General features: G+C 39.2%; 1 protein-coding gene across 8 annotated transcripts in view; it reads left to right on the plus strand.

Moving 5' to 3' along the window:
* Positions 1-14,616, plus strand: part of LOC106595545 (receptor-type tyrosine-protein phosphatase mu) — a 633,856-nt gene that overhangs the window by 219,877 nt on the left and 399,363 nt on the right. For all 8 annotated transcript variants that reach the window (XM_045694494.1, XM_045694495.1, XM_045694496.1 and 5 more), the window contains exon 3: positions 11,593-11,867. In XM_045694494.1, the coding sequence (XP_045550450.1) occupies positions 11,593-11,867 (275 nt within the window). The remainder of the gene's footprint in view (positions 1-11,592; positions 11,868-14,616) is intronic.

Raw genomic sequence — 14,616 nt, forward strand, 5'->3', positions numbered from 1 at the left:
TATAGTATGGTATTAACTGACCCTGTATATTATGTTATTGACCTGACCCTGTATATAGTATGGTACTAACTGATCCTGTATATAGTATGGTACTAACTGACCCTGTATATAGTATGGTATTACCTGACCCTGTATATAGTATGGTATTAACTGACCCTGTATATAGTATGGTATTATCTGACCCTGTATATAGTATGGTATTAACTGACCCTGTATATAGTATGGTATTCAACTGACCCTGTATATAGTATGTTATTATCTGACCCTGTATATAGTATGGTATTAACAGACCCTGTATATAGTATGGTATTAACTGACCCAGTATATAGTATGTTATTGACCTGACCCTGTATATAGTATGGTATTACCTGACCATGTATATAGTATGGTATTAACTGACCCGGTATATAGTATGGTATTAACTGACCCTGTATATGGTATGGTATTAACTGACCCTGTATATAGTATGGTATTACCTGACCATGTATATAGTATGGTATTAACTGACCCGGTATATAGTATGGTATTAACTGACCCTGTATATAGTATGTTATTGAACTGACCCTGTATATAGTATGTTATTGACCTGACCCTATATATAGTATGTTATTGACCTGACCCTGTATATTGTACGGTATTAACTGACCCTGTATATATTATGGTATTAACTGACCCTGTATATAGTATGGTATTAACTGACCCTGTATATAATATGGTATTGAACTGACCCTGTATATAATATGGTATTAACTGACCCTGTATATTGTATGGTATTAACTGACCCTGTATATAGTATGGTAATACCTGACCCTGTATATAGTATGGTATTAACTGACCCTGTGTATAGTATGGCACTAACTGACCCTGTATATAGTATGGTATTAATATGGTATTAACTGACCCTGTATATAGTATGGTATTAACTGACCCTGTATATAGTATGGTATTAACTGACCCTGTATATAGTATGGTACTAACTGACGCTGTATATAGTATGGTTATACCTGACCCTGTATATAGTATGGTATTAACTGACCCTGTATATAGTATGGTATTGACCTGACCCTGTATATAGTATGTTATTGACCTGACCCTTTATATAGTAAGGTATTACCTGACCCTGTATATAGTATGGTATTAACTGACCCTGTATATAGTATGGTATTAACTGACCCTGTATATAGTATGGTATTAACTGACCCTGTATATAGTATGTTATTGACCTGACCCTGTATATAGTATGGTACTATCTGACCCTGTATATAGTATGGTACTAACTGACCCTGTATATAGTATGGTATTACCTGACCCTGTATATAGTATGGTATTAACTGACCCTGTATATAGTATGTTATTGACCTGACCCTGTATATAGTATGGTATTAACTGACCCTGTATATAGTATGGTATTAACTGACCCTGTATATGGTATGGTATTAACTGACCCTGTATATAGTATGGTATTACCTGACCATGTATATAGTATGGTATTAACTGACCCGGTATATAGTATGGTATTAACTGACCCTGTATATAGTATGTTATTGAACTGACCCTGTTCATAGTATGTTATTGACCTGACCCTATATATCGTATGTTATTGACCTGACCCTGTATATTGTACGGTATTAACTGACCCTGTATATATTATGGTATTAACTGACCCTGTATATAGTATGGTATTAACTGACCCTGTATATAATATGGTATTGAACTGACCCTGTATATAATATGGTATTAACTGACCCTGTATATTGTATGGTATTAACTGACCCTGTATATAGTATGGTATTACCTGACCCTGTATATAGTATGGTATTAACTGACCCTGTGTATAGTATGGCACTAACTGACCCTGTATATAGTATGGTACCAACTGACCCTGTATATAGTATGGTATTACCTGACCCTGTATATAGTATGGTATTAACTGACCCTGTATATAGTATGGTATTAACTGACCCTGTATATAGTATGGTATTAACTGACCTTGTATATAGTATGGTATTAACTGACCCTGTATATTATGTTATTGACCTGACCCTGTATATAGTATGGTACTAACTGACCCTGTATATAGTATGGTACTAACTGACCCTGTATATAGTATGGTATTACCTGACCCTGTATATAGTATGGTATTAACTGACGCTGTATATAGTATGGTATTAACTGACCCTGTATATAGTATGTTATTGACCTGACCCTGTATTAAGTATGGTATTAACTGACCCTGTATATAGTATGGTTATACCTGACCCTGTATATAGTATGGTATTAACTGACCCTGTATATAGTATGGTATTATCTGACCCTGTATATAGTATGGTATTAACTGACCCTGTATTTTGTATGGTATTCAACTGACCCTGTATATAGTATGTTATTATCTGACCCTGTATATAGTATGGTATTAACAGACCCTGTATATAGTATGTTATTGACCTGACTCTGTATATAGTATGGTATTATCTGACCCTGTATATAGTATGGTATTACCTGACCCTGTATATAGTATGGTATTAACTGACCCTGTATATAGTATGGTACTAACTGACCCTGTATATAGTATGGTATTACCTGACCCTGTATATAGTATGGTATTAACTGACCCTGTATATAGTATGGTATTAACTGACCCTGTATATAGTATTGTATTAACTGACCCTGTATATAGTATGCTATTAACTGACCCTGTATATAGTATGTTATTGACCTGACCCTGTATATAGTATGGTACTAACTGACCCTGTATATAGTATGGTACTAACTGACCCTGTATATAGTATGGTATTACCTGACCCTGTATATAGTATGGTATTAACTGACCCTGTATATAGTATGTTATTGACCTGACCCTGTATATAGTATGGTATTAACTGACCCTGTATATAGTATGGTATTAACTGACCCTGTATATGGTATGGTATTAACTGACCCTGTATATAGTATGGTATTACCTGACCCTGTATATAGTATGGTATTAACTGACCCTGTATATAGTATGGTATTAACTGACCCTGTATATAGTATGTTATTGAACTGACCCTGTATATAGTATGTTATTGACCTGACCCTATATATAGTATGTTATTGACCTGACCCTGTATATTGTACGGTATTAACTGACCCTGCATATATTATGGTATTAACTGACCCTGTATATAATATGGTATTGAACTGACCCTGTATATAATATGGTATTAACTGACCCTGTATATAGTATTGTATTAACTGACCCTGTATATAGTATGCTATTAACTGACCCTGTATATAGTATGTTATTGACCTGACCCTGTATATAGTATGGTACTAACTGACCCTGTATATAGTATGGTACTAACTGACCCTGTATATAGTATGGTACTAACTGACCCTGTATATAGTATGGTATTACCTGACCCTGTATATAGTATGGTATTAACTGACGCTGTATATAGTATGGTATTAACTGACCCTGTTTATAGTATGTTATTGACCTGACCCTGTATATAGTATGGTATTAACTGACCCTGTATATAGTATGGTTATACCTGACCCTGTATATAGTATGGTATTAACTGACCCTGTATATAGTATGATATTAACTGACCCTGTATATAGTATGCTATTAACTGACCCTGTATATAATATGGTATTGAACTGACCCTGTATATAATATGGTAAATATGGTATTAACTGACCCTGTATATAGTATGGTATTAACCTCTTGGGGCTAGGTGGGACGCTAGCGTGCCACCTGTGGTGCACTCCATCAACAGCAGGTGCATTTCAAGAGCGGCAAATTTGAATCCAAATAAATGTCAAAATTCAAATTTTTCAAAAATACAACTATGTTACACCATTTGAAAGATAAACATCTCCTTAATCTAACCACGTTTTACGATTTCAAAAAGGTTTTACGGCGAAAGCATAAATTTAGAGTATGTTAGGACAGTACATTTACAAGAGTTGTGTGTAATGTTTTGTCAAGTCAAAGACAGGGTCACCAAAACCATAAAACCAGCTAAAATGATACACTAACCTTTTACAATCTCCATCAGATGACACTCCTAGGACATTATGTTAGACAATGCATGCATTTTTAGTTCTATCAAGTTCATATTTATATACAAAAACAGCGTTTTACTATGGCATTGATGTTGAGGAAATCGTTTCCCTCCAATAACCGGCAGTCAAGTCAGCGTCACAAATTAAATAATTAAAATTAGAAAACATTGGTAAAATATTATATTGTCATTTAAAGAATTATAGATTTACATCTTTTGAACGCAATCAACTTGCCAGATTTAAAAATAACCTTACTGGGAAATCACACTTTGCAATAATCTGAGCACTGTGCCCAGAAAAATACGGCGTTGCGATACAGACTAGACGTCATGTTGGGGAGATCTAAAATCGAAAATACTATGTAAATAATCCATTACCTTTGATTCTCTTCATCAGATGTCACTTCCAGGTATCACAGGTCCATAACGAATGTAGTTTTGTTCAAAAAAGCTCATCATTTATGTCCAAAAATCTCCGTCTCGTTAGCACATGATGTAAGCCAGCCGGACTTCTCGTCATGAACGAGGGGAAAAAATATATTTCCGTTCGTTCAAACATGTCAAACGTTGTATAGCATAAATCATTAGGGCCTTTTTAACCAGAACATGAATAATATTCAAGGTGGACGAATGCATAGCCTTTTATAACGTATTGGAACGAGGGTACCCAACATGAAGTAGCGCGCCAGGTGTCTAATGGGACATCACCGTTCCATGGCTCTTGTTCGGTCAGATCTCCCTCCAGAAGACTCAAAACACTTTGTAAAGGCTGGTGACATCTAGTGGAAGCAATAGGAAGTGCCAAAATATTCCTAAACCCCTGTGTTTTTCAATGGGATAGGTTTAAAGTCAATACAACACATCAGGTATCCACTTCCTGTCAGAAAATGTCTCAGGGTTTTGCCTGCCAAATGAGTTCTGTTATACTCACAGACACCATTCAAACAGTTTTGGAAACTTTAGAGTGTTTTCTATCCATATATAATAAGTATATGCATATTCTAGTTACTGGGTAGGATTAGTAACCAGATTAAATCGGGTACATTTTTTTTATCCAGACGTGCAAATGCTGCCCCCTAGACCCAACAGGTTAACTGACCCTGTATATAGTATGGTATTAACTGACCCTGTATATAGTATGGTACTAACTGACCCTGTATATAGTATGGTTATACCTGACCCTGTATATAGTATGGTATTAACTGACCCTGTATATAGTATGGTATTGACCTGACCCTGTATATAGTATGTTATTGACCTGACCCTGTATATAGTAAGGTATTACCTGACCCTGTATATAGTATGGTATTAACTGACCCTGTATATAGTATGGTATTAACTGACCCTGTATATAGTATGTTTTTGAACTGAAACTGTATATAGTATGGTATTAACGGACGCTGTATATAGTATGGTATTAACTGACCCTGTATATAGTATGGTATTGAACTGACCCTGTATATAGTATGTTATTAACTGACCCTGTATATAGTATGGTATTAACTGACCCTATATATAGTATGGTACTAACTGACCCTTTATATAGTATGGTATTAACTTACCCTGTATATAGTATGCTATTAACTGATCCTGTATATAATATGGTATTGACCTGACCCTGTATATAATATGGTAAATATGGTATTAACTGACCCTGTATATAGTATGGTACTAACTGACCCTGTATTTAGTATGGTATTACCTGACCCTGTATTTAGTATGGTATTAACTGACCCTGTATATAGTATGTTATTGACCTGACCCTGTATATAGTATGGTATTTACTGACCCTGTATATAGTATGGTATTAACTGACCCTGTATATGGTATGGTATTAACTGACCCTGTATATAGTATGGTATTAACTGACCCTGTATATAGTATGTTATTGAACTGACCCTGTATATAGTATGGTATTAACTGACCCTGTATGTAGTATGGTATTAACTGACCCTGTATATAGTATGGTATTGAACTGACCCTGTGAATAGTATGTTATTAACTGACCCTGTATATAGTATGGTATTAACTGACCCTGTATATAGTATGGTACTAACTGACCCTGTATATAGTATGGTATTAACTGACCCTGTATATAGTATGCTATTAACTGACCCTGTATATAATATGATATTGAACTGACCCAGTATATAATATGGTAAATATGGTATTAACTGACCCTGTATATAGTATGGTATTAACTGACCCTGTATATAGTATGGTATTGAACTGACCCTGTATATAGTATGCTATTAACTGATCCTGTATATAATATGGTATTGAACTGACCCTGTATATAATATGGTAAATATGGTATTAACTGACCCTGTATATAGTATGGTACTAACTGACCCTGTATTTAGTATGGTATTACCTGACCCTGTATATAGTATGGTATTAACTGACCCTGTATATAGTATGTTATTGACCTGACCCTGTATATAGTAATGTATTAACTGACCCTGTATATAGTATGGTATTAACTGACCCTGTATATGGTATGGTATTAACTGACCCTGTATATAGTATGGTATTACCTGACCCTGTATATAGTATGGTATTAACTGACCCTGTATATAGTATGGTATTAACTGACCCTGTATATAGTATGTTATTGAACTGACCCTGTATATAGTATGGTATTAACTGACCCTGTATATAGTATGGTATTAACTGACCCTGTATATAGTATGGTATTGAACTGACTCTCTATATAGTATGTTATTAACTGACCCTGTATATAGTATGGTATTAACTGACCCTGTATATAGTATGGTACTAACTGACCCTGTATATAGTATGGTATTAACTGACCCTGTATATAGTATGCTATTAACTGACCCTGTATATAATATGGTATTGAACTGACCCTGTATATAATATGGTAAATATGGTATTAACTGACCCTGTATATAGTATGGTATTAACTGACCCTGTATATAGTATGGTATTAACGGACCCTGTATATAGTATGGTACTAACTGACCCTGTATATAGTATGGTTATACCTGACCCTGTATATAGTATGGTATTAACTGACCCTGTATATAGTATGGTATTAACTGACCCTGTATATAGTATGGTATTGACCTGACCCTGTATATAGTATGTTATTGACCTAACCCTGTATATAGTAAGGTATTACCTGACCCTGTATATAGTATGGTATTAACTGACCCTGTATATAGTATGGTATTAACTGACCCTGTATATAGTATGTTTTTGAACTGACCCTGTATATCGTATGGTATTAACTGACCCTGTATATAGTATGGTATTAACTGACCCTGTATATAGTATGGTACTAACTGACCCTTTATATAGTATGGTATTAACTTACCCTGTATATAGTATGCTATTAACTGATCCTGTATATAATATGGTATTGAACTGACCCTGTATATAATATGGTAAATATGGTATTAACTGACCCTGTATATAGTATGGTATTAATTGACCCTGTATATAGTATGGTATTAACTGACCCTGTATATAGTATGGTACTAACTGACCCTGTATATAGTATGGTATTACCTGACCCTGTATATAATATGGTATTATCTGACTCTGTATATAGTATGGTATTAACTGACCCTGTATATAGTGTGTTATTGAACTGACCCTGTATATAGTATGGTATTAACTGGCCCTGTATATAGTATCGTATTAACTGACCCTGTATATAATATGGTATTAACTGACCTTGTATATAGTATGGTATTAACTGACCCTGTATATAGTATGGTATTAACTGACCCTGTATATAGTATGTTATTAACTGACCCTGTATATAGTATGGTATTAACTGACCCTGTATATATTATGGTATTAACTGACCCTGTATATAGTATGGTGTTAACTGACCCTGTATATATTATACTTACTTACTTACTTATTGTGTTCTTCATGTATCTTCTTATGTCTCCTGTTTTGTTTTCTAGTATTACATTGCTATTGATTACCGCATTGTTGGGTTTTGAGTTTGTAAGGAAAGTATTTCACTGTTCTGAACTTGTGCATGTGACATTCAAACTTGTAACTTAAAACTAAACTTTTCTGATGAGCTGTGTGCTGCTCACCAGTCATTAGTCTGTGTACTGCTCACCAGTCATTAGTCTGTAGCTGTGTACTGCTCACCAGTCATTAGTCTGTGTGCTGCTCACCAGTCATTAGTCTGTAGCTGTGTGCTGCTCACCAGTCATTAGTCTGTGTGCTGCTCACCAGTCATTAGTCTGTAGCTGTGTACTGCTCACCAGTCATTAGTCTGTAGCTGTGTGCTGCTCACCAGTCATTAGTCTGTAGCTGTGTACTGCTCACCAGTCATTAGTCTGTGTGCTGCTCACCAGTCATTAGTCTGTAGCTGTGTGCTGCTCACCAGTCATTAGTCTGTGTACTGCTCACCAGTCATTAGTCTGTAGCTCTGTACTGCTCACCAGTCATTAGTCTGTAGCTGTGTGCTGCTCACCAGTCATTAGTCTGTAGCTGTGTACTGCTCACCAGTCATTAGTCTGTAGCTGTGTGCTGCTCACCAGTCATTAGTCTGTAGCTGTGTGCTGCTCACCAGTCATTAGTCTGTGTGCTGCTCACCAGTCATTAGTCTGTAGCTGTGTGCTGCTCACCAGTCATTAGTCTGTGTACTGCTCACCAGTCATTAGTCTGTTTACTGCTCACCAGTCATAAGTCTGTGTACTGCTCACCAGTCATTAGTCTGTGTGCTGCTCACCAGTCATTAGTCTGTGTACTACTCACCAGTCATTAGTCTGTGTACTGCTCACCAGTCATTAGTCTGTGTGCTGCTCACCAGTCATCAGTCTGTAGCTGTGTGCTGCTCACCAGTCATTAGTCTGTGTACTGCTCACCAGTCATTAGTCTGTGTACTGCTCACCAGTCATTAGTCTGTAGCTGTGTGCTGCTCACCAGTCATTAGTCTGTGTTCTGCTCACCAGTCATTAGTCTGTGTGCTGCACACCAGTCATTAGTCGGTGGCTGTGTGCTGCTCACCAGTCATTAGTCTGTTTACTGCTCACCAGTCATTAGTCTGTGTACTGCTCACCAGTAATTAGTCTGTTTACTGCTCACCAGTAATTAGTCTATGTGCTGCTCACCAGTCATTAGTCTGTAGCTGTATACTGCTCACCAGTCATTAGTGTGTGTGCTGCTCACCAGTCATTAGTCTGTGTTCTACTCACCAGTCATTAGTCTGTGTACTGCTCACCAGGCATTAGTCTGTGTGCTGCTCACCAGTCATTAGTCTGTGTACTGCTCACCAGTCATTATTCTGTGTACTGCTCACCAGTCATTAGTCTGTAGCTGTGTACTGCTCACCAGTCATTAGTCTGTGTACTGCTCACCAGTCATTAGTCTGTGTACTGCTCACCAGTCATTAGTCTGTAGCTGTGTGCTGCTCACCAGTCATTAGTCTGTGTGCTGCTCACCAGTCATTAGTCTGTGTACTGCTCACCAGTCATTAGTCTGTAGCTGTGTGCTGCTCACCAGTCATTAGTCTGTTTACTGCTCACCAGTCATTAGTCTGTAGCTGTGTACTGCTCACCAGTCATTAGTCTGTGTGCTGCTCACCAGTCATTTGTCTGTAGCTGTGTACTGCTCACCAGTCATTAGTCTTTCCCTAAAAAGTGAATATGTAGATGGTCTTTGTGAGGTGATTAATTGTGTATGCGTACTCTCTGCTGTTTTCATTGGAAGTAAGTTCAACACAAACCTGACTCCCCTGTTCTGTTTATCTTCTGTAGTGTATTCACAAGGAACCAAACCGAGGCAAACGGGCTAAACGCGGAGGAACTTACCAGAACTTGGCCAAATAAGAAAGACTCATTTTCGCTGCTAGTTTTGTGTCGGTTTTCTACGGCTTGCACTAATGAATATAACCCCGGATTGTATTTCTCACGTGTCCTTTCAGTCCGTCATGTGTCGTCTATTCTTTCTGTAGAGCTGATAGCTGACAGGTCTATGAGAAGATAAATACGCTGTGCTCAGCCCTTTTCCCTCAGTGTTTTGCCAATATAATCATTCTCACTTGTACTCTATTGGCAGGTGGAGAGAGGATTAGATTAACCTTTAATGTTAAATCAAAGGGAGGAAATCTAAACTGTTCTTCTTACTCTAGTTGCTATTGATTCCTCATTCTACCTTTTCTTCGTTTTTCTCCCATCATGTGAGCTATAATCCACCTTTGTTAAAACCATCAGTGTAGCTGGCAGTGTCACTATGAGATACAAGACTTTTCAGTCATTTCAGGAAGTACACTAACGTTCCAATTCCAACTCTCTTTTCAATTAGGAACATGTGAATATGGAATTTAGTTTTACTTTCGGAATTGACTGGAATTGAATTGGGATTTACTCCAACCCTGTGTCATGTCTCCTCAATGTTTTACAGTCAATCAAAGCACAACCCAGTCCTCTCCAAGTCCTCTCCCAGTCCTCTCCAAGTCCTCTCCAAGTCCTCTCCCAGTTCTCTCCCAGTATTCTCCGAGTCCTCTCCCAGTCCTCTCCCAGTATTCTTCCAGTCCTCTCCCAGTCCTCTCCAAGTCCTCTCCCAGTCCTCTCCAAGTCCTCTCCCAGTCCTCTCCAAGTCCTCTCCCAATATTCTCCAAGTCCTCTCCCATTCCTCTCCCGGTCCTCTCCCAGTCCTCTCCCAGCCCTCTCTCGGTCTTCTCTCTCTACATAAAGAACTTTTGCTAACCCACGTTATTGTCTCCTCTCCACTGTTATACTGTCAAATGTATCCAGATGGCTACAAGATATTTAAAGGGACTGCAAAAAAAAAAAAAAAAACATATCCCAGAAATGTTCCATATGCACAAAAAGCTTTTTTCTCTCAAATGTTTTGCCCATTTTTTTTTTTTTACATCCCTGTTAGTGAGCATTTCTCCTTTGCCAAGATAATCCACCCACCTGACAGGTGTGGCATATCAAGAAGCAGATTAAACAGTATGATCATTACATAAATGCACCTTGTGCTGAGGTGGGGGTGCTTTTGTGGGGAACAACTCATTCTGATTGGCTAGCTTCCCAGTGGGTGGGGCTATGCCCTCCCAGGACCTCCCAGGCCCTCCCAGGACCTCCCAGGCCCATTTCAAATGTCCTGATATGAACTGTAACTCAGTAAAATCTTTGAAATTGTTGCATGTTGCGTTTATATTATTGTTCAGTATGAATATAAACAAACACTGCCTCCAAACATGAATTAAACTATAGTTTTGATATCATGGATGGTCAATCCTTGCATCCAAAGCTTTGTCTATGAATTTGACATTTTCCCCCCAGCCCCATACCTCAGCTGCTTACCAAAACAGTGGCAGGATGGACACTTTGTTATTGTTTGAACTGCAGATTGCCTCTTTAAATCAAATTTGATTTGTCTTGATGTGATCCTTCAGGCGTTAAGTCCTAACCCTCCAGCTACACTGTTCTAATCCCCATTAATGTTGTCCTCTCCTCTGTTCTTCTACAATCAGGATCATTCAGCTGAAGTTTTGTACATTTCCACAGTACTGTCTCACATGCTGTCTCCTCTATCCTAGATTCAGCCTTCATGATGGTCAATACGTCGGGATGTTTTGCTGGTCAGAAGGCCCTCCTCTTCACCCCCCAGCTAAAGGAGAATGACACCCACTGCGTAATCTTCGAGTACTTCCTGTCTGGGCGCGAGGGGGCGGGGCCGGGGCAGCTCAACGTGTACATCAGAGAGAACAACAGTCCCTTGGGCATGCCTGTCTGGAACGTGTCTGGGCCAGCTACTAGAGCCTGGGTACAGGTAGAACTGGCCATCTCTACCTACTGGCCCAACTTCTATCAGGTGAGAAGGTTTCACCATACCATATCGTATCATACCTTACCTTACCATACTATACCTTACCACAACATACCTTACCATAGCATACTTTCCTTACCACACCATACCATACCTTACCTTACCATACTATACCTTACCTTACCATACCTTACCATACCTTACCTTACCTTACCATACCATACCTTACCTTACCTTACCTTACCTTACCATACCATACCTTACCTTACCACACCATACCTTAGCATACCATACCATACCTTACCTTACCATACCATACCATACCACACCATACCTTAGCATACCATACCATACCTTACCACACCATACCTTAGCATACCATACCATACCTTACCTTACCATACCATACCTTACCACACCATACCACACCATACCATACCATACCATACCATACCATACCATACCATACCATACCATACCATACCCTGGCACACAGCCCCAGTCACAGTGATTTCACACCCTGATTATCAGTGTTTCTAGGTCTCATTGAGGAAGAGAGGGGAACTCACCAATCTGCGTCCCAAATGTGACCCTATCCCCTATGGGCCCTGGTCAAAAGTAGTGCACTATGTAGGGAATATGGTGCCATTTGACCCTGATCAAAAGTAGTGCACTTTCTAGGGTATAGGGTGCCATTTGGGACATAGAGTAGGAAATGGTAATTGATGCAGAGGGCCTTCTTGATCTCCCAACCAACGGGAGATTAGGCCCCACTGGGCTATTTCATTATCGCTACCAGGCTACAGGCCCCACTGTGTGTGTGTGTGTGTGTGTGTGTGTGTGTGTGTGTGTGTGTGTGTGTGTGTGTGTGTGTGTGTGTGTGTGTGTGTGTGTGTGTGTGTGTGTGTGTGTGTGTGTGTGTGTGTGTGTGTGTGTGTGGTAAATAAAGGTCTCAGACTCCAAACTGACCAAAAGGTAAAATGGTAAAATACTTCTGCAGGCAGGAATGATATCTGTGCCGTCTCTTCCTCACAAGGAAAATAAAAAAAAGCGAAATCCTCCAAATTACATCTAATTAGCAACACGTGTTAATTATAGGTGTCTGTAATTGCATAGTAACCTAAGGGAGTGTGTGTGTGTGTGTGTGTGTGTGTGTGTGTGTGAGTGTGTGTGTGTGCGTGCGTGCGTGTGTATGTGTGTAATGGTGCGTGTGTGTGTGTGTGTGTGTGTGTGTGTGTGTGTGTGTGTGTGTGTGTGTGTGTGTGTGTGTGTGTGTGTGTGTGTGTGTGTGATTGTCATAATGAAACCACCTGGTACTCTGATATTATTCAGTAAGTACACACTATTTCTTTATTTCACCTTTATTTAACCAGGTAGGCCAGTTGAGAACAAGTTCTCATTTGAAACTGCGACCTGGGCCAAGATAAAGCAAAGCAGTTCGACACATACAACAACACAGAGTTACACATGGAATAAACAAAACATACAGTCAATAATACAGTAGAACAAAAGAAAACAAAAAGTATTTTTACAGTGAGTGCAAATGGGGTAAGTTAATGCAATAAATAGGCCATGGTGGCGAAGTAATTACAATATAGAAATTAAACACTGGAATGGTAGATGTGCAGAAGATGAATGTGCAAGTAGAGATACTGGGGTGCAAAGGAGCAAGATAAATAAACAAATACAGTATGGGGATGAGGTAGGTAGATAGATGGGCTGTTTACAGATGGGCTATGTACAGGTGCAGTGATCTGTGAGCTGCTCTGACAGCTGGTGCTTAAAGCTGTTGAGGGAGATATGAGTCTCCAGCTTCAGAGATTTTTTTCAGTTCGTTCCAGTCATTGGCAGCAGAGAACTGGAAGGAAAGACGACCAAAGGAGGAATTGGCTTTGGGGGTGACCAGTGATATATACCTGCTGGAGCGCGTGCTACGAGTGGGTGTTGCTATGGTGACCAGTGAGCTGAAATAAGGCAGGGCTTTACCTAGCAGAGACTTGTAGATAACCTGTAGCCAGTGGGTTTGGCGACGAGTATGAAGCGAGGGCCAACCAACGAGAGCGTACAGGTCGCAATAGTGGGTAGTATATGGGGCTTTGGTAACAAAACGGATGGCACTGTGATAGACTGCATCCAGTTTGTTGAGTAGAGTGTTGGAGGTTATTTTATAGATGACATCACCGAAGTCGAGGATTGGTAGGATAGTCCGTTTTTCAAGGGTATGTTTTGCAGCATGAGTGAAGGAAGCTTTGTTGCGATATAGGAAGCCGATTCTAGATTTAATTTTGGATTGGAGATGCTTAATGTGAGTCTGGAAGGAGAGTTTACAGTCTAACCAGACACACAGGTATGTGTAGTTGTCCACGTATTCTAAGTCAGAGCCGTCCAGAGTAGTGATGCTGGACTGACGAGCAGGTGCGGGCAGTGATCGATTGAATAGCATGCATTTAGTTTTACTTGCGTTTAAGAGCAGTTGGAGGCCACGGAAGGAGAGTTGTATGGCATTGAAGCTCGTCTGGAGGTTAGTTAACACAGTGTCCAAAGAGGGGCCAGAAGTATACTGAATGGTGTCGTCTGCGTAGAGGTGGATCAGAGAATCACCAGCAGCAAGAGCAACATCATTGATGTATACAGAGAAGAGAGTCGGCACGAGAATTTAACCCTGTGGCACCCCCATAGAGACTGCCAGAGGTCCGGACAACAGGCCCTCCGATTTGACACACTGAACTCTGTCTGAGAAGTAGTTGGTGAACCAGGCGAGGCAGTCATTTGAGAAACCAAGGCTATTGAGTCT

This window comes from Salmo salar, chromosome ssa14 (genome assembly GCF_905237065.1).
Source record: "Salmo salar chromosome ssa14, Ssal_v3.1, whole genome shotgun sequence".
Taxonomy (NCBI): Eukaryota; Metazoa; Chordata; class Actinopteri; order Salmoniformes; family Salmonidae; genus Salmo; species Salmo salar.